The sequence below is a fragment of the Porites lutea genome, chromosome 10, assembly GCF_958299795.1.
Source record: "Porites lutea chromosome 10, jaPorLute2.1, whole genome shotgun sequence".
In the NCBI taxonomy this organism is placed as follows: Eukaryota; Metazoa; Cnidaria; class Anthozoa; order Scleractinia; family Poritidae; genus Porites; species Porites lutea.
The window spans coordinates 14244683-14269601 of NC_133210.1; the positions used below are offsets into that span (position 1 = coordinate 14244683).

The 24919-nt window shown below is 38.8% G+C and overlaps 2 protein-coding genes across 2 annotated transcripts; both read right to left on the reverse strand.

Moving 5' to 3' along the window:
• Positions 1–121: 121 nt before the first annotated feature.
• On the reverse strand, positions 122–3423 carry LOC140949557 (QRFP-like peptide receptor). Its single transcript, XM_073398714.1, has 2 exons — positions 2908–3423; positions 122–781 (listed from the first exon to the last, which is right to left on the reverse strand). Exons 1-2 carry the CDS (start codon positions 3421–3423, stop codon positions 122–124), a joined length of 1176 nt encoding a protein of 391 aa, XP_073254815.1.
• Positions 3424–7778: 4355 nt separating this feature from the next.
• On the reverse strand, positions 7779–24498 carry LOC140950356 (vesicular glutamate transporter 3-like). The gene is made up of 11 exons (XM_073399564.1): positions 24316–24498; positions 22277–22623; positions 21232–21268; positions 18224–18423; positions 17396–17483; positions 16708–16794; positions 15955–16085; positions 14268–14420; positions 12772–12904; positions 11140–11378; positions 7779–8619 (listed from the first exon to the last, which is right to left on the reverse strand). The coding sequence occupies exons 2-11, from the start codon at positions 22535–22537 to the stop codon at positions 8443–8445; spliced, it is 1506 nt and encodes a 501-aa protein (XP_073255665.1). The 5' UTR covers positions 22538–22623; positions 24316–24498; the 3' UTR covers positions 7779–8442.
• Between the last annotated feature and the right edge of the window lie 421 nt (positions 24499–24919).

The window sequence follows — 24919 nt, forward strand, 5'->3', positions numbered from 1 at the left end:
ATAGATGAACACTAAGGCTAAACTTCTGTTGATTAAATTAAGGCTAAACGTCATTATTGTTCATTATTTTTGTAATTTTTTTTATCACTTAAGTTTCTCTCCTATCGAATGCACCAATAATTCAAAACCGTTCAAGTCTTATCTCCTGTTGGTTGCTCTTTCTTCTCTCTTCCACTTTCAGATTTTTACTGTAATAGCATGGGAGGATCTCGGTTAGGCCTCGACGAAAGCTCTGAACAAATGCAATGCAAATGATCGGATTGACAGTTGAAGACGTGTAAAGAGCCAACTGAACAAGTAACCAGATGTTTTGGAGCACAGAACAAGATTTGAAAACTTTTCGATCGGGTAATAAGTTGGCCACTATTGTCAAAGGAAGAATGAGAAAGTAAAAAGACAGCATCACACAAAAGCTCATTTTTATAGCTTGGCGTTTTCTTTGATTGCTTTGATTGCCGCACTGAAGAGCTCTGTCATGTTTTCGCAAAGTTATTGCTATAGCACAATAAGAAATCGCTATGATAATCAGAGGTACGGTGAAAAGAAAAGTAGTTCGTCCTCTTCCAAAGTCTACATAAAAAGTGGAAGTATTTTTATAGGCGCAAACAGGCATATAAAATTCAACAGAGTTTAGAAACACCGCGATGAACCAGGTGAAAGTTATGGCAGCGGTGCGAACTCTTGCTGTGATGAGATGGGCTTTCAACGGAAACACAACCGCCACAAACCGATCCATAGAAATGCAGACAAGGCTTTCTATAGAAACAGTTAACGAAACACCCTGAAAAAAAGAAACGAGGTGACAAGAGATCAGCTCTGTAGTGCTTGCTATAACCAATCGTGACGACCGGACTAACGAAGTGGATGATAAAGTCGCTGCTATACCCGTTAGTGGATAGAATAGGTCGGAAACCGCCATATTGACAATGAAGAAATTTGTAGTCTTCCGCAATTCTTTTCGCTTATAAACCATGAGGATAATGAAGGTGTTTCCAATCAAGCTGGACAATGATAAAATGGAGACGATCAGAATTTTGATGACTTCTACTGGAAAAGACAGCTCAAAAATGTTACATTCTGTCTCTTGTGACGAGATGTTAGAAGTTCCCGATAAATTCGGTGCAGAAAGCATGTCCTTGCCTGCTAGTTTTGCACTTAGAAAGTACGTTTGTGGTAGAATATAGAAACCTTTGTTCAAGTGACACACCAGCCCTGACTCCACACTTTCTCCCTATTATGTCAAGAGTCAACGACGCGATAAAAGCCTTTCAGTTTCCGAGACTATTGTGTAACAGATAATTAAACGCGGGACTACATGCTAACACTATCACTACAGGTGAACAAAGTAGAGTTTTTCCAAGTGGACACAAGATTGACTTACAAAGGATCTGGAAGGACAATGCCTCATTAATAAGTCAAGATCTGAATTTGATTAAACATCATAGGGGAAAACACGAAAGAATTAAAATAACGTTATCGTTTGCATGCGCCAACAATAAGAACAGAAACAAGGAGAGAAGTAGCCAGGAGAATTTTTTATTATCATGAAAGTACAGTTCTTAATAATTTTTGTAAAAGTACATAACGGAGAGATTGTTTATTACCTTGAAAGTTCGGTTATTAATAATTATTGTAAATGTACATTTTGTTATCTATTGTTTTTCATTACTGCATATGTTATTACTTATTTAGTAACCTCAAGGCTCCTATTAATGGCAGGGATTTTTTATAACCTCCCTGAGGGGATTACCCCGAGTAATTTGGTGTACACTTTTATTATAAATATATAGAGAGCTCTAGTTTTGAGGACGAAAACGAGTACGAATACGACATTTAACTTACGTTTTTGCGCGTGTTCCAAAAAAAAAGACAACCTCGGAAAGCTTCATTTTACTCAGTTTTTTTTTGCCAGAAAGTCAGTACTTTTATTTATACTGAAGGAGGTTAAGCCCTCTCCCGATAGCAAAATGATGAAACTTCCTGCAGTTGATAACTCGTTTCCACCACTACGACATTCGCGCTAAAACACGTAGTAGAATGATGACGGCTATTTCTACATCACTTTTAACTACGATTTACAGACAAAAATCGCCCTCTTTAGGTCTGAATGAGTTTATAAGATCTTTCAAGAATTAAAACCAACTGTCAGAAAAGATTCTCCTTCCCTTCGTTTGCCCGCCTAAATCAGCGCAATTTTCTTGATTAAATACTGGAAGAAATGGCCCTAAATACCTGAGAAAATGATTATTTGAAAATGAATTGCATGACAACTACCAGAAAAAAAACTTAATTGGTCTTAACTGTACTAAAAAGGATTGACTCTCTTTCGTTTTGTCTTCCCCTTACTGCAATGTGCACATATATGGCAAGATTTTCTCTTCCGTCTCAGCATCTCACTCTTATGCTTTGAAGGGATACTTCTCCTCGATCACCTGTTCCCATTTTCTAACGTCTTGCTGACTTTTTAATATGACAGATATTGAACAACTCTCTTAAACCGAGGCGGTAGTTTTCGACAAATATGAAACAAATGATTGGATTTGTTATCGAAGAAAAGCAGGTCGTAGCTGAAGCAAATATCATTATCGAAGAATACAACAAACAGGATATTTCAACCAGTGTTTTATGAAAAAAGACGACTATCAAGTTCGGGATAGAAAGCAAATAAAACGCAGCCATGACACAGACGCTCATTTTCAAAGCCTGCCGTTTCTTTTGGATGTTCTTAATCACTATTGCTGAGATAGCCAGGGCTTTATCTTGCCTACGTAGAGTTAATGCTATAGCGGTGTACAAAATTGTCATTAGCAAAAGCGGTGCAATATTAAGTACGACTAATTGAACATATCTGTACGTTGGGTAGAAAGACGAATGAGGTCTTTCCATGCATATTATTTTACCATTTACCTCCATCGCTTCAACCGTGTACAAATGAACAGAGCAAATTAATACAGCAACAATCCAAGTGGACGTCACAGCAAAGCGGCGAAACCTTGTGGAGATGCGATGAACTTTGATTGGAAAGACCACTGCAATGAACCGATCCACGGCGATCCAAACAAGACTCTCTACCGAAACAGTCAATGAAACACCACCTAAGAAAATCTGCAGTTTACAAACAATTGATCCTGCAGAAACACTGACAGGCAATGTTTGTAGTCCGATGATGCTAAGCGGAATTGGTGTTAACGGAAAGATGAGATCGGAAATCGCCATATTGGCAATAAAGTAATTTGTAGTCTTCTTTAAATCTTTTCGCCGGTAGAATATGATGATAATAACAGTGTTTCCGATCAAGCTGGATAACAGAATAGCACAGAAGAAAACGATCACACTGATATCTAAAGCACGATTATCTCGTATTTGACATGGCATATTATTCTGGTTTGACGAGGCGTTGCTAACTTTCAAAGTCGTCGACATTTTACCAAAAAGCAGTTCATCCACTTACAGTGACTGTCAATACACAAACTAGATCGAAACGGTACAATCAAAATCATTTAATACAGTCAAAGCCTTTAAATATATACGGACACTAAGGGGCCATAGGAAGCCGTATTAACGGGGTGTCCGTATTAAGCGGGTTGAATTTAGAGAAAATGACAGGGCTATTTTCCCCGGGGACAAAGCAAACTGTCCGTAATAACGGGGTGTCCGTATTAAGCGGGTGTGTGTAAAGCGGGGTTTGAGGGTAATAACATTATCATTTGATCCGGAATGAATCTTACATATAAATTTAGCCGAAGCTACGGTTAATGAAAAAACATTGCAATAAAGAAATTCTAGTCATAATGAGAATCTCACTTGTAATCAAAACTATCCAGGCAGATCAGTGAAATCCTAAATAGCATGCACAAAGGAGACGGTGTTTCAATAAAGACTCTTGGAAAAAAGCATTTTTCATTGTCAAAATGACTGGTCCGGCCATGGTCAAGCCGGTCAGTAACTGAGTTTTCATGGGCGCCATTCAGACAAAGAGGGACAGTTGGTTTTAAAATAACAACAACAACTACAAAAACAAAGTTGGTGAGGATTGCGAGACAGCAATTTGGTACACTTGGTTAAGACAAGTCGACATATATATATTGGTCTTATAATAGTGAACTTTGTAAAAAATCTCGAATTGCAAGGATCATCAAGCAGCGCCTCTTACAGTTTTATTAACGGTTTAATTAACATCCTGGAAGATTGCTTTAACCAGAGATGTCTTGGCTTTTCACCATGAGGCGTTTGACTACAGTCAACAACAAATGGCGGGATTAAATAACCGTTAGTGAAAGAAAAAATTAATTGGTTTTTTATATCTAGAAAATTTAATTTTGAAATTTTCATCTTTTTTGTTGCATCAATGGATTAATATTCGGCACTTACAAAAACTAATAAAAATTTTAATGATGTTTACATACGGCTAGAAATTAAATAGAGTTAAAAGTGCACCTACACACAGTGTTATCACATGTCTCATACGTTTATTTTTAATAAGTGCTGGATTTTTAAAGTGGCTGATTTTCGCTGTGAACATCTGTTTCATTGTTTGCAAATACAGACATTGAGAGTTACGCTTGGTTCGATAATCTTGGATATAATTTCAAAAACTGGAGGACCCCCCAGAAGAAAGGTGACCGCGAATGGATGACAGACCGCTTACTGGAACAATTTTTGGTAGAGATTTCAAACGAAATTGTGTTTAGACAGACCACGGCCGAATTACGAGTATCCAATCAGAGAGCGCACATACACTCATTACGAGCTTAAAGCTTGGGCACGTCCGAGCCAAAACCACCACCACTACCATAGCACCTTTCTTGGAATTCATTTGCAGACTTGACGGGTTCAAGGCAAATCGTTCTTTTTCCCGCTGGATTTAATGAAATGAAAACTATTACAGAAAAACCCTGATAATATGGCCACTAGTAGGCCATAGGGAGTTGGTCTTATCAAAATGGTAGGGTCATATTCATTCATGGCTCCTTGGTCTTTTCCTGGTTAATAATTTATTGTTATTGTTTATCAAGATTTATTTCGCCTACCATTTGGCCTTCTGCAGACGGTTAGTCACGCGGTACAAAACCGTCATGCTGAGACGCGAAGGAAAGCACTGGGACGAGACAAGTTTGCGGGAAAATCCGGTTAAAAAGTAAACGGAACACGACGTTTTGCGTCGTTTCGGCAGAAAATTTCCTGGAGCAAAGGAACTTCGTGTTCCGTTTCTTGAAAACTATCTTTGAGTCCAGTTTTATGGCCTTCACAGCCGTTTGTCGGTAGATACCGATTTGTACAAATGGTAAGTGCGATTCTGGGACGAAATTTACCAGTCCGAAAATTTTGCTTACCATGATTTGACCAAACCGTGCACCGACCTGTTTGCCCATGTAAATGGTAAACAACCAAGACATGACGGTTTTCTACCACGTCACTAATCACCTGAAGAGAGCCTAGAATGAATACGTTTAAGCCTTATTGCAGAATCCACAGAAATGGACTTTCAGCCAAAAATAATGGAAAATGAGAACTAAAAGACGAATCCTCACCCTTCTCCTTCGCTTGCGAACTCAGACGCATTTCCGGTCGTCGCTTCTCTCCACCATAAAGAAGAGAGCACTGACGGAAGTACATGTATACCGGCGTTCGCAGGATAACTTTTCTTAAATCGTTGTATTGGATCATTTGACGTTATTTGGTGAAGAACGACAACAAAAAGTGACAGAGCGCCCCCGCTATCTATATTACTACCGCAGCAAGTAGACTGCGAATTCAGAGACACGCGTTACAGCTGATTTTGGCGCCAGACGTTAACAACACGGGTCACGTGGCTTTGTTTGTCAAACCGAAAAAGGGGAACTCCTGATCGTTTGGTAGGCCAAAGATAAGCCAAGTCGAAAAATGGTGTTCTCTGTCAATCAAAATGGAAAAATTTTCGTTCGCGATGAAGTCAATCGATGAAAGTTCTTTCGGTTGCAGCCTTCTAGCGCTATATACACTCTAATGCGCGAACAACGAAGCTAACAATGAGAAAACAATGTGACCACGTGAGTTCACCTTTTTGGATTGACAAACAAAGCCACATGACTCGAGTCGTTAACGTCTGCCGCCAAAATCAACTGTCACGCGTATCTTTGAATTCGCTGTCTACCTGTTTCGGTAATACTTTCTTCTTACTTTTTACCAGTGAAAGTTTTATTTTAGTTCGATTTTGTCATGCGCCACGTATTTTTTAGTCTTGGCGTAAAGTAAAATAAAAATTACAAAATGACTCTTAACACAAAGAGCCTCATTTAAGTTGCTTTTTTTCCAAACATGAAAATAGACGGGGTATTTTATATTTTATTCCATTGTAACCATAAATAGATTCTTCTTCGAAAACGCTTTCTTAGTTAATATTTCATTGAATACACTGGCACGAGAAATTAATAGATAGCAATGTATAATTTAAAGTTTTAGTTTCAAATCGTTTTTACTAACAACAAAGATTTATTATAATAGATATAATTTTTGTGTAGTAACTCGGTGGTGACAAGTTTAAACCCCTTATAAGGGTACTTAGTTTGGAAACATTTTATTCAATGGCTAGATCTTTTATTTCATTACTGTTTCGCAGATCACGTAATTAAGTCTTCAAATACTTACAATAATACCTTTAGCCTATAAGTAAAAATTAAATAAAAAGTAACTTTCTTCCATAATTTAGCTTACAATGAACGATCTTGTGTGCGTTAATTCAAAATATTTACTTAAAACGTGTCAAAGCCACTGTTCTGTTCAGTGTGCATGAAGATAAAATAAGTTACAGAAAAATAAAAATACTGCATTTTGAATTATTTGATGTAACCAAATACAAGTCCATGTTGGGTTCCTTCAAGGAACTTCCAAAACTCATTTTATGACTATGGCGGTTTTTAGTCGAGCATCGTCAGTAATTTTGAGACGGCTTTGGTTTCTAACAGTTTGGTCCGTGATTGGCTAAAACTTCTTGCGCATTTTTCTCACCCAATAAGGAGACAACCAGCCGTGACTTGTTCGCTCGCATTTTCCCGCGCTAATGCTCGAGCTATGATTGGCCCATTACATTTCCTGAGTAACGTAGAAACCGGCTCAAAAAGGAGTTCTTGATGACTTGAAAATGCGGTACGAGGTAAGTACGTCGTTTATACTTTTCTGTGTATTGTATAAAACCAGAAACTATGAGTTTCTGATAAAACGAATAGACTCCATGTTGCCGTGAGTATGTTCAGACGTCAAAATGGGGTCCGCATAGTATTTTGTCCAGATAGTACACGACATTCGAACCTCCTTTTCGATGGTGATTAGCTCGATTGAAAACCGCTTTTAATGCCCGGGGGGTACACCCTATAAGTAGCCTGTACGGGGAGGCTCCAGGAAGTGATTTCACTAGTAAAAGTATATGAAAGGGTAAGGAGATCTGTCATTTCGGTCAGTAAAAAGGCCCAAAAGGGCTAACAGATGCATTTCATGGCTGCGAAAAAAGTCGAGAAAACGTTCTGTTTTTGTGGTTTATTCATACTTTTAAAACAGTGCGTTTAAAGCAGTTAAATGGGACGCAGAGTTCTACTCTACATTTGTCAATAGAAGGTATACGAAAGGGGTACCTTTTCTGCCAATTATTATACATTGTACTCACTACCTGTCTTGTCATTGGCTGAGAGCCTACAGCTAATTTTGGAAATCAGCGCAACCTACAGCTAAGTTAGTTATCTGTTAGCAGATAACTGACTAATCTCTAGGATGCGCGCGCAGTGCATGATTTCCAATAACAATATCAATTCAGATTGCTTGCGAAGGTGTGTTTGTCGTTATTTTCTTCAAAACAATGTGTAATAAAACAATTATTTTATTCGGTTTTTTTGACACCCTAAATAATCAAGGTCTCGGTAAGTGTTATCAGCCTCGGCCTTCAGCTCGGCTGATAACTCTTACCTCGACCTCGATTATTCCGGATATCACAAAAACCTCATCCAATAATTGTTTAAAATGGTATTTGAAAGGGTAAGGGGTTGGACCTCGGGGCGGAGCCTCCTCGTATAAAACATTTTTGAGTACCCCTCCGGGTTTTTAACAGGGACCTTAAGCAACTACGAGACGGCAGCAGTGAAAACATCAGTAAAAAAATGAATTTTTGTCCTTTCAAACTTTATCGCGTCTATTTGGAACCGCTCAATTTGTCAAATGTAGGCGACTTTTCCGGGAGTTGAATTCTTAAGGGCTTTATCCATGTTCAAATAGAGAAAGGAAAATTTGTCGTCGTATGTCCATGTCCTCCATGAAACGTCGCATTGGGAGGCTTCACGTCGCAGTCGTGCTGTGGACGTCAAAGAAATGTACTAAAAGGCGTGCAGAGCTGTTGTTCTGCTCATAAACCATTTTTTTTTTTTTGCGTTGTCGTTGTCGTCGTAGTTTTTTAAGGTCCCTAATAACACACAGTAACTATCTTTCCATAATCACCTCCTCTTGACCATCTTCATCTGTTTCATCTAGCAGTGAAGAGTATTCTACTTCAGCCCACGACTGTTTCTCACCACTTGAAAGGAAGCAGTAGACTATTGCTCCAAAAATGTAGATCATTCCAGCGATGTAAAACACTATCCTCCATTCTGAAGCATACTGTGAAAAAAGAAACTTAAGTTTACTTTGAAAAACTAGCCTACAATTCCGGACAAAACTACTTGAGAAAGTTTTCCCGATCAAGTCCACTTCCCTACGCTACAAAACTATTTCCAAAACGACAGCTTTGCGGAAAGAAATCCCCTTCCCCCAGTTCAGTGTTGCTTCCTACAAACCTCTAGGGATCAGGCTTTCTTTTGAATACCCAACAACATTGCTTTCAGGGGAAGGGGGGGGGGGGGAGGGAAGAACCGGTACAGCTATGATGTTTAGAAAAATGCTCCCCAAATAGACAATTTTCTCAACAGTTTTGTTCACGATTGTAGCACCATAGGAAGGTATTAAAACATGGAAGCTTTGTTTAGAGGCACCACTGAGTTGTTATAGGCATAGCGGTTGCCACAGACAAGGGTTTTTTAAAATTATTGTGAAACACTGTTTTAAAAGTTTGATATGAGAGATTACTGTGACATTCTAGGAAAACGCCTCCCATGCTTTGGAGACAAAGCTGTGATTTGGCCATCAACTATTAAGATTGTGTGATATTCTAAAAGAGCTATGTCGGCCAACACTGCGTGATAAGTGGAAAATACAAATAAATGTCATAATTTAGTCAAATCCAACTACTCGGGGTCTATTATCGATGCTGCGTTCTGATTGGTTGAGCTGCTACTAGGCTATACTTTATAGCCCGCTAGTAGCGAAAAGCGCCGGCTTTGAAAGCCAAAACAATGGCGGGTGAATCGCGTTTTGCTAGCTAAATTGGTTTTGTCTCGATATTTTTGACCAACTAGTTGGATTTTGATAAAACAATTATTTCTCTCGCCCTCATGGCCTCTGAGTCAATAGCGCATGAGGCCGAAGGCCGAATGGGCTATTGACTCAGAGCCCATTCGGGCTCGAGGAATAATTGTTAAGTATAAGGTTTATCATGCGGCTGTACCTGAGTACTTAACTGAGCTTTTTCGGAACATAACGACAACCTCAGAGGTAGTACGTTCGACATGCAGTTGCCCAAACCTAAGACAAACTCATAAAAAGAACTTTTGCTTATCGTTGGGCAATTGCATGGAATGAACTTCCTAATCATGTCAGAGACTTAGAGACATTAAATCGGTTCTAAGCATACTTGAGAGACCAAAGCATACTTGAGATAATTAATTGCATTAGGTGTTTTCTTGCCATTATTTTTAAATAAATAATTAATATACCGTCTACTTTTAGTACTTGTAGTACTTGTAGTACTAGTTTTAGTTTTAATAATAATAATAATAATAATAATAACGCGAATATTCAGTTAGTATTACCTTATTATAGGAAATTAACGCTCCATGAAATTGACGCGAATCGTTAAAATTCGCGTTAATTTAAGTCGCGTTAATTTTGTTGAGCGTTAATTTCCGCGACGTTAATTAAGTGCAGCGCTAATTTCCGCGCTCTTAATTTCCAGTATTTTCACCCCAATTTTGGAACCTGTCCAGACATTCTTGACACCTAAAAAACATTAACTACAAGCTTTCTTTCTTTCCATTCACCCTTTATTTTTCATCTTTCACAAAAGCTAAGGCGAAGGTTTACATTATTTCGAGTTCATTTTCATCGTTGTCGCTGTCAGATGTGATGTCAATATCTTCTCCTTTGATTTCGGCCAAGATAATCGCGTTAATTTCCTTTTTATGAAATTCTGTCTCCTCTTTCGCGTTAATTTTCTTTATTCGAAAGTCGTTTTCCATTAAATTCGCGTTAATTTAAGTCGCGTTAATTTCCAATACCTTAATTTCATGGAGCGTTAATTTCCTATAATAAGGTAGGTCGTAGAACTGTTCACACGGCTAATATAAAAAATAATTTTGTATATTGAAATTACTACCGTGAATAAATAAAGCCAATTCATTCGTTCGTTTGTTTGTTTGACTGCAGAGCGGGAGGTCGCGGATTCGATTCCCGAAGCCGGACCGATACTCAGGGTCTTAAAATAACTGAGAAATGAAGGTACCCCCTTTGCACTACACGCGGCTAGACCTTCGCACGACTCGCATCATCAAGTAAAATGGCGGTCCCGTCTCCAGTTGGAGAAGTAAAAGTAGTGTCCCCAGTTAGTACTTTCGTGCTAAATACCTTGACACTCAAATAAGTGCTTTCATTCATTCATTCATTTATTCATTTCTTCGCTAACGTAAAGCTCTATAGCGAATAACAGAGCATAATTGGAAACGTTAACTAAAACTAGACAGCCGCGATATAGCATCTTCAATTCTAGTAATGGTGTTTGTGTTGATGAAATGGATTAATTGTAGAGTTTACTGCACCAATGTGCAATACGCCACTTTAGAACCGAGAGGGAAACTGGACCCAATTAACTTTTGCTAAGACTTCTGGGACTGTTTCTGGAGACAGGGGCAAAAATTGGCCAATAGCTGACCGGCGCGTCCCAGTAACCTCCCAGAAGTCTTTGTGAAAATTAAGCCGGTCTAGTTTCTTTCTCGTTTCTAAAGCGGCGAATAACGAACGATCACATACCTGATGTTGAACGATAACTCCAGTTAACAATGGACTAATGATTCCTGGCAGTGTAGCCACAGCATTGGAGATTCCCATCAGAATACCAGCAAAAGGAGGAGCGATGTCCAGATGATTTACAAAGAATCCGCTAAAGGCAAAACCTCCTCCACCCACAGCAAGTGTAAGACACACAACAGCCACAAGCCAATTAGTAGTGTAGCCGGCAACAATAATGCAGGCACCTTGGCAAAAGAAAGCTACAAACAACAGAATAATAACACAGATTTTCAACTGAGTGCATTAAACCAAAAGAAAAGCAATCCCCACTCCAAAAAAGACCTATTCAATTTAGCAAAGACAATGGTACCAGTTTTCCATATAGAACTAGAATACAAAGTGGAAAAGCCTAAGTACAAGAAGCTGGAGGTCATGCAGCCGACAATCAAAACCAAATCCGAACTTCCAGTTGGCGAATAAACCAAACCGGATCAGTCCACACGAAGGTTTACAGTCCTGATTAATTTATACAGTCCAAAATTTATTAGTGAAGAATTGTATGGGGGAGGGGAACAGGGAAAAAAAGACAGAGGGGGGCTTATTAACTTTCTTCCCCTGAAAAGGAGGGGGGAGGTTATTAGAGGGGGGCTTAGTAGAGGATTTATGCTATCAGGGGAATGGGTACAAGCTTTCCGCGCAATGGTTTCTGGGATTGTTTGGGTGGCAAGCGTTACTTACGATTGGTTAAAGGTTGCCATAAATACCATCGACCAATCATAACTCACGCTTGTCCCCCCAAACGATCCCAGAAAACGTTCCATCAAAAGCTTGTACTCATTCTTCAGTTACAGTTTCTGAAATGGAGAATAGGCCGTCGCCTCGGATGTCCAAAAACTACCATAATATTCTTTAATTCTCTGAGACCCAAGAATGACCATTACTGACCAATATAAGTTTTCTCACAACACTATCAACACATAATAAAGAGAAAAGCCGGGTTGTGAGAAGTAATAAAATAATCACCTGAGGGAAAATGCTAAGATCTTCAAACAAATTCTCTCAACTAATTCTTTGATTCTTGTGTTTATTTTTTTTTCGCTTTTTTCACTCTTTTTTCTCGTATGTTCTTGCATTATTTTCCCCACTTTTTCTTTTTCGTTTTTGCACTTGTAAGTTCAGCCTTGTCTATTTTATCCTATTTAATGATTATTTTCTATGTTGTAAAGAAATTGTACGTGCTTAGTTAAATTGTCTAGCCAATGCTAGTATTTTCTATATTAGTATAGGTAATAGCATGATTTGTAGTGATATTTCAAAATTGTTAAACGTAATTTCACGAGCCGTTAGGCCAGTGAAATTTGAGACAATTTTGAAATATCACGAGTGGTATTTATGCCAAATATCACGTACAAATCATGCTACTAATTGTTTATACTACTACCCTTAGAAGGTTTGTAATTTTCACATGTAGGTATTTCAAATTAAGATGAAATACCACCACTCTAAGCCAATCAAATTGCAGAAATTTCTCATGTAGTAGTATAAATTAGGTAATATATTTTTAAAGGTGGTCCTATTCAGAAGCGTTATTGGCTTCCTTGGGCTCATTTGCCCCCCCGGCCCCGGGCAATCTTCACCAACCGGGACACTTACCAAAGGAATTGAACAATTTCCGCACTGAAGTTGTTGACAAAATTCGTTTTCTTCGTACGCAATCGGCTATTTGTCCCGATGCTTGAATTGTAATTGCCATAACCAAATAAGGAAGGGCGGACACAAACCCAGCCTGAAACGTAATGGGCACAGAGGAGCTAAGTGGTGACGTCACGAAAACTAAATTTGTAAAATTATGGGATAGGTTGGCACATCTAGAGAGAACATAGACTGTTCACAGTCCCCTATTTGTTCGTGAGATCGTTTAGATATACCGCGTCTTACCGTCACGGCTATCTTGATTTTCAAATGTACCGAGGGGGCGGGCGTCGGGGACCCGCCCCCTAAGTAGTGTTGACACTCATGCAAGATGGCAACCCGTAACACATAGCGCCCGATCTCGACGATCTTACGGAAAAATAGAGGACTGTGAACAGTCTAGAGAGAACAAGACAAAAAATGTTCACTTGTTAAAAACGAGCCGGTTGGTGCAAATCGCTAGGGAGATATAAGCACCGTTCTGCTCTGATGACACCATATAATTCCTTCTAAAATAGGCCGGGATCATATTAAAAACGTTTATAAATAAATAATAATAATAATAATAATAATAATTTGGAGGTAGCACATCCACAAAGTGGTTCTTCGTTTACCTGATTCCTGGTCGAATTGGAATTTTGAAATGTTGGATTTCGAGGAGAGGGTAAAACCGGGGTAGAAAACCTCTCGAAGCAAAGGAGAGAACCAATAAGAAGATGCCAACGAATCCCATAATTTTACAAATTTGAAATTTTTTTAAGTCACGCTTCTCCTCTCTTTTTCTCTATTTCTCAGCGGTTTACACGAACATCGGTCATAATCACGATAACCTGCGATTAGGCGTTCTCTCTATCTTTTTTTTTTCGGGGAAGCACGAAAAGAAGGACCGCCTGATCGCAGGTTACAATCAGGAGGCGCCGGGTCAACTTGCTCAAGGCGAGACAATCAGAGCATGCGCGAGCGCTCTTGTAACCAATCAAAGCTTAGCGAGCGCTGGTGGCTCGGACAAAGGGGTCAACGTTTTACCCATATGAACGCTCGCTGAGTTTGACTCGGCTGGCAGGGTGACCCTTCTTCCCTGGGTAACTTTTCGTCATGAGACAGGACCTAACACTTCTTGAATCACCCTCCCATAAGCCAACATTAACTCTTACTTTTCCCTTAGGGCAAAATGTTGGGTCAGGGGAGGGATAGGTAGGCAGTTTCCCAGAAACGTATAATGGTCCCACTTGTTTATACCTTAGTTCCATGGAAGCAATGAATTTGAAATGAAGAAGAGTTTGAAACAGAATTAATGTTTCCAACAAAAAAAATTGACTTTAAGCAGATGACGTCTAATTTGCAATAAGAATAATGTATAATTTTTGAAGCGCTTGCTATTGTACATGTTTAACGAGACAGCATCGTTACATTATTAGCAAAGTGCTGACAGCATAAAGCACCAGAATTAGGCATACCTTGCTTAGGTCGAAATGAAGACTGTTTTTTAAAAAACTTGGCAACTCTGTCAGCAGCGTGTAGAATCCCCAGTTCTCACTAAAATGAGCAACAACGATCGCTAGGACGGGTAAGGAGGTGAAAATGTTTTTCCATGGTATCTTAAGGTCCTCCTAGTCAAGGAGATATAAACACACAAATTCAGGCGTCTGCTATCCATCATATATAACGGTCAATAAGGGGAGCCCCCACCCGAAAGGGGCGCAATTTTCTGACTTCAGGTGTAAAAAAAAATTAAGGGGAGGGGAAAAAGCTGCTGTTAGGCCTTTTAAAACACCTTAAATGGAAATATTTCAATCAGAGGCACCTTACGGTTGTATCAATTTAATTTATCATTGTGAAAGGTGTGAACCCACGAGTCATTTCATAAGTAGGTGAAACATGATCGTCCGCGTGAGCGTAGGACTGTTATTGTTGACAGTGACTGACGTTTCGACAACCTGTGCGGTATTCAACTTTAGAGTCAAAGTGAGTTGTATCACGTCAGTTGATGGTATTATACTCTGGTTATTGACCTGATTGGTCAATTAAGTCGCAATGTTATTGGTCGTGCGTCAGGTAAGCCCTGATGTTATTGGCTATGAAGACTCGTAATGTCATCGGTGCGTCTCTATGCGTCTATTGTCAAAGCTTAACAGTTAAACAGTCGTTTATTGTTGGTCAAATTGATCCCCCTACTTATCAATTTATCATGTTCTCCCGTTACAGGGAGAACATAATAAAAAGGATGGAGCAAGTATCGTTGTTGTTGTTGTTTTTTAAAGTAGATACGAGAAACGGATACTATTTTTCAATGGAAGGTTTACGAAAGGGAGCACGTTTGTCCCCAGGGCCCAGTTGTTCGAAGGCCGATTAGTGCTTAACCCGGGGTTAAATTTAACCCAGGTTTCTTTTCCTTATGTTCAAAAGCTTTTTCTCGGATTATTTTCTCTGTAATTTTTAGAGCTTCCAATCATCAACTTGTAGACAAAAAGAATTGAAACTGAAATGCTTTTTAAGGTTTCAAATCTGAATTCAAATCTCGCACTAACCCTGGGTTATCTTAACCCAGCTTTGAAAACTCGGCCCAGGACGGAGCCTCCTTGTAAAAACTTTGTGCAGTAACCCCTTCTCGAGAACGGAGTTCAAAGTAATACTAGTTTTCAAGGTTTTACGCTACGCTTTGACTGTTCGGCCTGAGTTCGTCTCATTTTCACAAGGGATAGTAGAACGAGCGAACCGAAAATTTTACCCCAGCGCGCGTGAAAATCGTGACCGGTCACGCGGAAGGTCGCACGCAGAGGGAGGAGAGAAAAAAATCTCTTTTCTTCCTCCGCGTCTGGCGTCTACTCGAGCTTGCATATTTCGTTCGCTCTACTATCCCTAAGGAAAATGAGGGACTGGTCGTAGTCTGTCTTTCCTACGTTCAAGCTCTCGACTTGGGGTATATCATGAAAAGTCACGCACACGCGAACAGCACACGTTCTCGCGCGGCTGGCTTTGCCTGGGCAAATGAGGAGCTTGCTCGCTGGCTACAGTCTATCAGAACTTAGCTTCAGGGCTCAAAATGGCACTTCTTTCAGTGAAAATCTTGGAGTCGATTCAATGAGTAACATATGTGGAATAAAAAGACAAAACCTACCATGATGACAAAAGAATCTCATATACCTGCTTTTGGACATCCTTTGCAAGAGCAGCTTGAATGTAATTTCTTTCCTCCTCGGAGAGGTTTGGATCTTCAGATGGCGAATTTCTAACGATCAAAAACCAGAAAAACGCCCACACCACGCCTGCAGAGCCTGTGGGTTAAAGAAATTAAGAGTTTTTATATCATGCCTTCTTCTCAAAATGGGGTCCATTTTGAGAGCGGTTTTGGCCGGGTACTCCAGTTCAAAAAGCAACATTTCCAAATTCCATTCGATCTGGAATGCGCAAACCTATTTAATCGAGTTGTTAAGATCTCCTTCGTGCTTTGTGGGTAAACAAATTACTATTACAACAAGAGATCCCGGCCAACGCCCTTAGATTCCCTCTCTGTCCTTTTAGAAACCTTTAGATTCTGAGACCAGTACGCGTGAACCAGCGTCATTTTGGCGGGAAAACATGATTGACGTCGTCATTCTACCTCGAGTTTTAGCAACAAAGTCGTGAAAAAAGAAGCAAGTTAGAGGTTTTATTATTTTGCGGCCGGGAGATGACTTAAGCTCCTTTAGTTAAGATAACAGTGCTAATTTTTTGGTGTCTATAATTTGAGAATACGCGAAAAAAAACTTCACGAGTCAAATCACCTACCGTAGTCGCTCTGTCCTAGAATCTAAAGGTCCCTTGTTACAACAAATTACAACTACCATATCTCTTGACTTCTCACTTACTTTAAAAATGCCTGTTACGAAGGCTACACTTGGGTATTCTATAACTTACCAAATACATAAAAGACGGATGGCCATCCTAGACGTTCTGCTAAGACACCTGACAACGGCATGGCAATCACGGTGCCGATATGAGCCCCTGTTGAGATATTTTTAAAAGGTTTTAAAAGGTTTAAAACGTTCTTTCTCTTTCCTCTCTAAGCAGGAAAAACTTTTACTGCAACCCTAAGTTCTCACATTGTATTATCACACTGCCCTCTGTGTATATTATAATGAAACCACTGATCATGATGAAAGTTAATAATCAACATAGTTCATCAGTTCAATATAAATAGAAACTGTTCCATGTGAATATACCCTGGTTACCAATCGTTTTTTCTCGCGCGCGTGCGCACTCACTATCGAGCATCGTTGCATGCGATGAACCAATGTAATCTGTAAACAGGCTATATAGAAAGCTATGACGTGAAGAAAAGGTGCCTACAATGTGTACATGGACAAACAGAAGGGAAGGGAAAAAAACGGGAGGGGAATGACAGGAAAGTTAGATGCACCAGTTTCCACATCCTTCACTTCACACCCTAGTAATGTACATTTCTTTTGCAGTACACCTGGTGCCCGTTCACAAGCTATAAAACCACAAAGTAATAGTAGTAGGAACTATTCTCTACCAGATGTCTAGTCTACTTTCAAAGGTAAAATATGTCCTTGCGCAGAGAAAGATTATTTTGTGCTCAAACCTGATGCAGAAATTGTAGTGAGTTTGGTTCTCTCCAGAGGAGGTGCCCACTTTGTCCATACTGCATGATTTGCAGGAAAAACAACACCCTGTTTAACAAAAAGAACACAGGACCATAATTGTAAAGACGTATTGCACCCTATGTTATAGCTCATTCTTACTGTAATTGCTTCTTGTGAATCATGAGAAATGAACTCCTTTTATTTTACTTCTTCACTTCTAATGCTTTATAATTTCTACTTGTGAAAGCGTGTAAAAGTAAAACCAGAGTTTGCGTGTGTATGTACAAGGCTTTATACATAGTCCTCTGAAATTCAAGGTTCTGAATCACCAGTCTTTACTTTCTTAAAAATTTAAAGTGGCCGTGAACCACCTTGCAGATTTGTTTAGACCTCATGAAAGATTAGATCTTAACATGCTTATTTCAATTTTGCTAATAATAAATGGACTTCACTGAACTTGCCTTTGAGCTACATGTATAAGTACTGAAAGAGAAAATTAAGGGTGTTTTGAACAGATTACAGAGTCACTATAAATGACAATAACTAATGTTAACCAAACGGTTAACCAGTTCATGAAAAAAACAGGTCATCCCCGTGTAATATAATTTATTCGCTTTCTTCGTTTTATGGACTATTGTCAGGGTTAGGGTCATTGTTAAGGATGGTTTGTTTTCTTTGTTTTACCTTGACTGTGGGTAATGAATTATATTACACCGGAGATGAGCCGAAAAAAACATCACTACAGTAGTACTGATCCATCACTTGAAAGTGCAGAAGTACTGTCAGAACATACCAGAAAAAGTTGCTCAGCCACTTTGAATACTAACCTCACATAAACCAATGAGAATTCTCAATGTCACCAGCAATCCAACACTAGCTCGTGCAGCAACTGGTGTGAGAAGTGTCAAAACAGCAGTAGACAGAATGCCAAGACCAAACAAATTTTTACCACCAAACTTGAGAGCTAATACACCGCCTGGAAGCTGGGTTATGATGTAGCCGTAAAAGAAGGAGCTTAAAACAACTCCTGTAGGACAAAGAATTATCGTGTATTTATGCTACTTTGCTACACTGATAGACAGCTACAATCAGGTGGCCAGGAGGTACTTTAAACTGCTGCTTATAAGCTCCCCTACTTAGCCCTCCCAGTTATGGCCCCACTCCCCTGTAAACAAAGCAACACATCCGATTATCTTTAAATGAATTTGACTTTAAAGAAAAAAATACAAACTTACATGATAAGTACAGTACAAGTGAGCAACAATAGACATCTAAATACACTTATTACAGTACACAGAGAAGTAGGAAGAGACTCCGTCAAAAAAAGAAAAAGAAAAAAACAGCGTTTACATATTGTGCACACAGACAAAGGTAAATTAATAATAATAATAATAATAATAATAATAATAATAACAACAATAAATGAATTTGACTATAATAAGTCTTATTATAATGAGGCCGTCTAAGGGTCAATTTGACAAGTGACATGGCCTTAAAACAGCGAAATTTGACAGACGAAATGGTGACAAACGACATGAAGGTGAATTGAAACTGCAACAGCGACAATTTCAAAAACAATGGTGAAATACCAACAGCGACATGGCCTCCTCCTCAAAAGGTGAAATGACTGATGTTGAAATTTAGACTAGGGACTTACGGGCCTCTATGATGTTTTGAACCTTAATTAAAAACCAGTAAACACGAAATGTTTTTTGCACAGCAATGCTATATAGCTTGTCTTGAAGCACATTTTATATTCTGGTGATAAGCTCCTTCGGATATATAGCCCCACCATTTAAAAGGTAAAGGTAAAGGCGCACAAGAGCCAAAGGCCTAAACGGCTGGAGCTTATCCTGGTTTCATTAGCATGAAGCACCTAGGAGTCTTGCTACTCCCCCCCTTGACGGGATGCTACTCCATCCCCCATCTTTTAAGCCCAGGGCTTATTATAAGCAGCAGTTCATAGTATGCAAATTTCTGGGAATAAAACTAAGAATTTTTTAATACATGAAAAAAGTGTTCAATCCCCACAGGATTTCTTTGGTACACCAGGGCTGTCATTAAGAGGCAGGAGCCAGGAATTTGCCCTGGGGCTACAAAGAAAGTGGCCCCTTGCTACTTTCATAGGAAAATAGAAGAAAAATAGAACCAAAGAAATCCCTAGAGCTGTTTGATTCCCCGCCTACTTGTTTGATTTACTTGGCAACTTGAAATCTCAAGCGACAGCCCTGATACACCAACAATAAGGCAATTACCCTTTTAATTGATTTGGCACACCAATATGGCTGCAGTTACAAAGAGAGATGAAGAGATATAGCAAGCTTTAAGTCCTTTGTATTATCCAGTTTAATTTCTTTCCCATAATTTCAGCTGTACTTCCCCATATGAAGTACAATGGTCCATGTTTTGATGGTTATGGCTCATTTAATCTCCTAACTTAAGGATGTATGACTCATCAGCTATCAAAGCACCATCTTAAATAGGCATGCTATTTTTTTGAAATCCATCTTAAGTGAAAATTACAAAAATATTAAGGATCAAGCGACACTGAATTAATACGTAAATGAATGAGGTTAATTATTAACCTCATTCACGATGTCCGTCATCTTCTCACACGCTTTAGGATTGATGGGATAAAAGCAATGTTGTGGACCTGATTGTACTAATTCAAAAAAAAGTAACAATTATGAACACTTCCACCCATAATATTTGCCACTCTTCTTCAAGACAGGGCTTCTGATATTTCGCGCGGTCGCGGACCCGCGAAATTCAGGTATTTCCGCGAAATCCCGCGAAATTCCCCAAAAAACGCGAAATACCGCGAAATCCGCCAGAAATATTTCCAAATACATGTCGGCAAAACATATTTAATACTCATCTTGGCTATTAGACCTGTTTTATTCACCCCAAACGTCCAAATTTATCTTGAAACTTCGTCACTGCAACGAGTAAACAACGTCCCAAAACTACCAGGCGTTTTCAGATGAACGTTACGAAAAACTGGGCACTAACCATAATGTTAATAGCTTTGGCATTCGCTCATTTCTCGAGCGAACTGTTGTTGAAAGAGCAAATGATTATCCCTGTTAAAAAAACGTTAAAAACCGCTGGTCATATCGATGCAAAATTGATCGATTTTAAATAAATTTGCCAAAAAATTTGCTAAATTTGCCCCAAAAAAAATCCAGCCAAATCGGCTGTTTTTTACTGATTGTTTCTTGGCGAAGTTTCCCCCCGAAATTTCCCGTGAAATCAGCCGATTTTTCTTAGAATTTGCCCATGAAAATCCTTCTTAATTTGACTTTTTTCCGCTAAAATCCCGCGAAATCAGCCGATTCTTCTGCGAATCTTGACTTTTCTCCCGCGAAAATCCTGCGAAATCGGCCGATTTTCCGCGAATTTTGACTTTTCTCCCACGAAAATGCTGCGAAATCGGCCGATTTTCCGCGAATTTTGACTTTTTTCCCGCGAAAATCCCGCGAAATCGGCCGATTTTTCCGCGAATTTGCCCCTGAAAATCCCGCGAAATTTTGCTTTTTTTTCCGCAAAATATCAGAAGCCCTGTCAAGATGAAAAGTTCTGACTTCATTTTTGCTTGTCTAGAATAAACAAACTTGGCTGCGATTTCTTGCATTGGCAAGTTTTTCACTTGTTTGCCCCCAAGAAACCATGTGACATTGCTTTTATCCGATCAGTCTTTATCAGGCTGTGGAAAGATGGTGGGTATTATGAATAAGGTCTATTGCAGAACCACGTCAACCTTGAACTGGCCTTACAGAGTGAGACCATAGAAGAAACACAGCCCACCAAAATTAATCAAAACATTTAAGTTCACCTTGAGTTTCAGTGCTCCAGTTAAATTCTGCAGGCTTCTACAAACAAATCAGAATCAAATTATTTAATAATTATAACCTAACATCTTGACAAATTGATCCAATTTTCCCATTAGCAATTAATTGCATATATAAGATCTTAAAGGCAAATCTTAGGGCACCTTCCATTTGTCAGAAGTGACTGGCCAGACCATTCCCAAACCGTGTGGCACTAAATTCTTGTGGCAGTTTAATCCTAACAGCATCTCTTACAGAATCCTTAAAGGATTGTACAGGACCCTAACAATATCTCTTACAGGATTCTGATAGGATTACACAGGATCCTAACAGTATCTCTTACAAGATCCTGATTACACAGTCAGGATCCTAACAGTATCTCTTACAGAATCCTGATAGGATTGTACAGGACCCTAACAATATCTCTTACAGGATTCTGATAGGATTACACAGGATCCTAACAGTATCTCTTACAAGATCCTGATACAATTGCACAGGATCCTAACAGTATCTCTTACAGAATCCTGATAGGATTGTACAGGACCCTAACAATATCTCTTACAGGATTCTGATAGGATTACACAGGATCCTAACAGCTAGTATCTCTTACAAGATCCTGATAGGATTGTACAGGATCCTAACAATATCTCTTACAGAATCCTGAAAAAATTGTACACTCAGGATCCTATTAACAGTATCTCCTACAGAATCCTGATAGGATTACACAGGATCCTGACAGTATCTCTTACAGAATCCTGATAGGATTGTACAGGATCCCAACAGTGTCTCTTACAGAATCCTGATAGGATTATACAGGATCCTTACAGTATCTCTTACAGGATCCTGATACGATTGTACAGGATCCTAACAGTGTCTCTTACCAGATCCTGATAGCATTACACAGGATCCTAACAATATCTCTTACAAGATCCTGATAGGATTGTGCAGGATCCTAACAGCATGTCTTACAAGATCCTGATGGGATTGCACAAGATCCTATCTGATTATTATTTTTAACCGTCTTACAGAAAATAAAAAGGAGTTACAAACCTCAACATTTTTGCCCTCTGAATTTGAAACTGTACTATTAGTTACCATTGCCACCAAAGCCACACTGAGGTTGACCCGTAAAGCATAAACATTGCAAAATCCTAGTAATGCCAAAATGGATATGATGTAACGCTTTGAGAACAAGGAACCCTGGCATTCATCTTCTGTATTACCACCATTTACTAATGCATTGGATGACTGGCCATCATTAATCTTTCTTTCTTTAAGAGGAATCTTCTCTTTGTTTTCCTCACCCTCCATCAAGAAATCTTAAATTATTCTTTAATTTACTGATGTCAATGGAACTCTTGTCTGAATCTTTGTTTAGATTAATAGGACTGAGGATTCTACAACAATAAAAAGAAAAAGAACAGCTTGGATGATGAAACTTCATATTTGCACACTTCATAAAGAAGTTGCCGGCATTGCACATGAAATAACCCTCAGTAACAAGAACCAGGGAGAAGTTCTGGTTTGAATTTTAATGTAAGTTAGTTCATTTGGTTGAGCATCAGTTCTTGTTTAAATGTAGGTTATATTTTATAAGTGCCAATACCAGGCTAAGGAAATTGGTTAAATTAAAAGACATATAATGGCATGAACAAGGGTTTACACACTCTTGTTTTAGCGCCTACCCAACAAATAGCTGAGATGCCCCTTCAAATTTTATCTGCTGCCCCCCCCCCCCCTCCAACAACCCTAAAAAAAGACAAGAGTCCAGTCTCCAAGTCTCAAAAACAGTAAAATCCCCTTCCCAATTCTAAGCATTATGCTTGCCTGCAAATACATCTGCCTGAAAATACACCTGTCTCTCCCCTGTGGCTAGGGACGTTTCCAAGTGTAAATTTGTTTGAGTTCATGTTTCTCCTAGTCTACTTTAGTAAAGTTTTGAGTGGTTCTGCTAACGAGCTGCAGCAAAATTTTTACAAAAATTTATTCCACTCAGTTATTCTAAAGAAACGACCAATGACTGTTTTGTAATACATATAAGTTCATTGCATTTACATTTGATCTTTGTGACCTTTTGTCTTCGGTCTGTTATTTATAAACAATAGCTAAACAAAATATAGCTACTATATTCCTGACCAGATTCTGGACAGATATTTCATCATCAGTATAGAATTTTTGTCATTGAGGCAAACATGTCTCTTCTTTGAAACTTCCTTAGAGACACGGAGAAACAAGAGACAGATATATTCCCAGGCTAACATTATGCTTGGTAGCAAAATAGCTCTTATAGTGGGTGTCTGGATACAAGCAATTCAGACACATTTCTACCAAACTTGTCAAATAGTGATTAAAATTTTGCTCTCAGGCAAACAAATACTTGGAACTGTAACAAAAATAAAAAGAATTGTATTCCAAAACATTGAGCATTGAAAACAACAATTGGACACTTAAATATAACATTTTAATTATTTTCAATCCATGTTCGTCAGATGTTATAATTCATTTCCTCCGCATATTATTAACCTTAAACCCTGTCTCGATTCCCCTTGACTGAATTGTAACAACATGTAAACAAATATAGCAGCAATTCCAACAAAAGAGGCCATACACGGACAATTTTAAATCTGTCGTGAGCCCACAAAGAAAATCTGACTTCCGTTTACGTAGATGTAAGCTAGAAGCTTTTCGGTTGAATATTCATGAATTTCAAAGACATACAAGAAATAAACCGACCTATTTGTCCTAGCGTACAAAGAGGTATAAGCTTACTTTTCCTTTCAAAAGAAAGCTAATTACAGATTTATTTAGAGCCCTAAGCTGGTCCATTATGAGCGAAATCATATGAGGTTGAATGCTCAAATATTGCGGGAGATCTAAAATTATCTCAGTACGCACATGGAGAATGGGGGAATAATATGAATTTTTACTCGCTATACCTTGCCGCTAACAACAAACCTCCTTACACGAGCCGGGATTCTAAAGAAATCAAAACTCTCAGAAAGAAAGGGAAAAAGAAGCAGGGAATAAGCTTTATCAGAGAACAATTTTAACTTAGCTTGTATATAGCCGTAAATATATCAATTGATTACCTTAAATTTGTCCTCTAAATTCAACAGCAGAATATTTGAGACTCTGTCATTTTCGGAGGGAAATGTTGCACTTCCCTGAAAAATTCTTTCTTCTTTCACCGATTCTCTCGAACAAAATGGGTTTAAATTTTACCACTTTTACCGCGTTTGGCCATCCTCAAGTTCAGCCATGTTGTGAAGGAACAGATGTTTTGGAAATAATGTCTGTGATCGTTTATGTTTGTGATTGGTTGAGTCTGTCTCATTACCAGATCCCTTAGCTGATCGGATTGCAACACGGAGGGGAAGTGGGGGAGAAGAGCACAAGAGTTCCAGGCGCAAAGTTTCATCATGTATGTTCATGGTGACTTTGAATAGGTGATGACACAATATGGGGCGCCAAATGTTTTTTTATTATTTAGAGTGGTTATTTGTATATAACCAAAACAATGTTGGTTATTTACAAATAACCACATTACAGTTATATTATTTCTAAATAACCAAAATATAAAATTGGTTATTTACTAATAACCAAAACTGAAATTTGGTTATTTAGCAAATAACCAAAAATTAAAAAGTGGTTATTCCTAAATAACCAAATGCGAGGTTGGTTATTTATTAAATA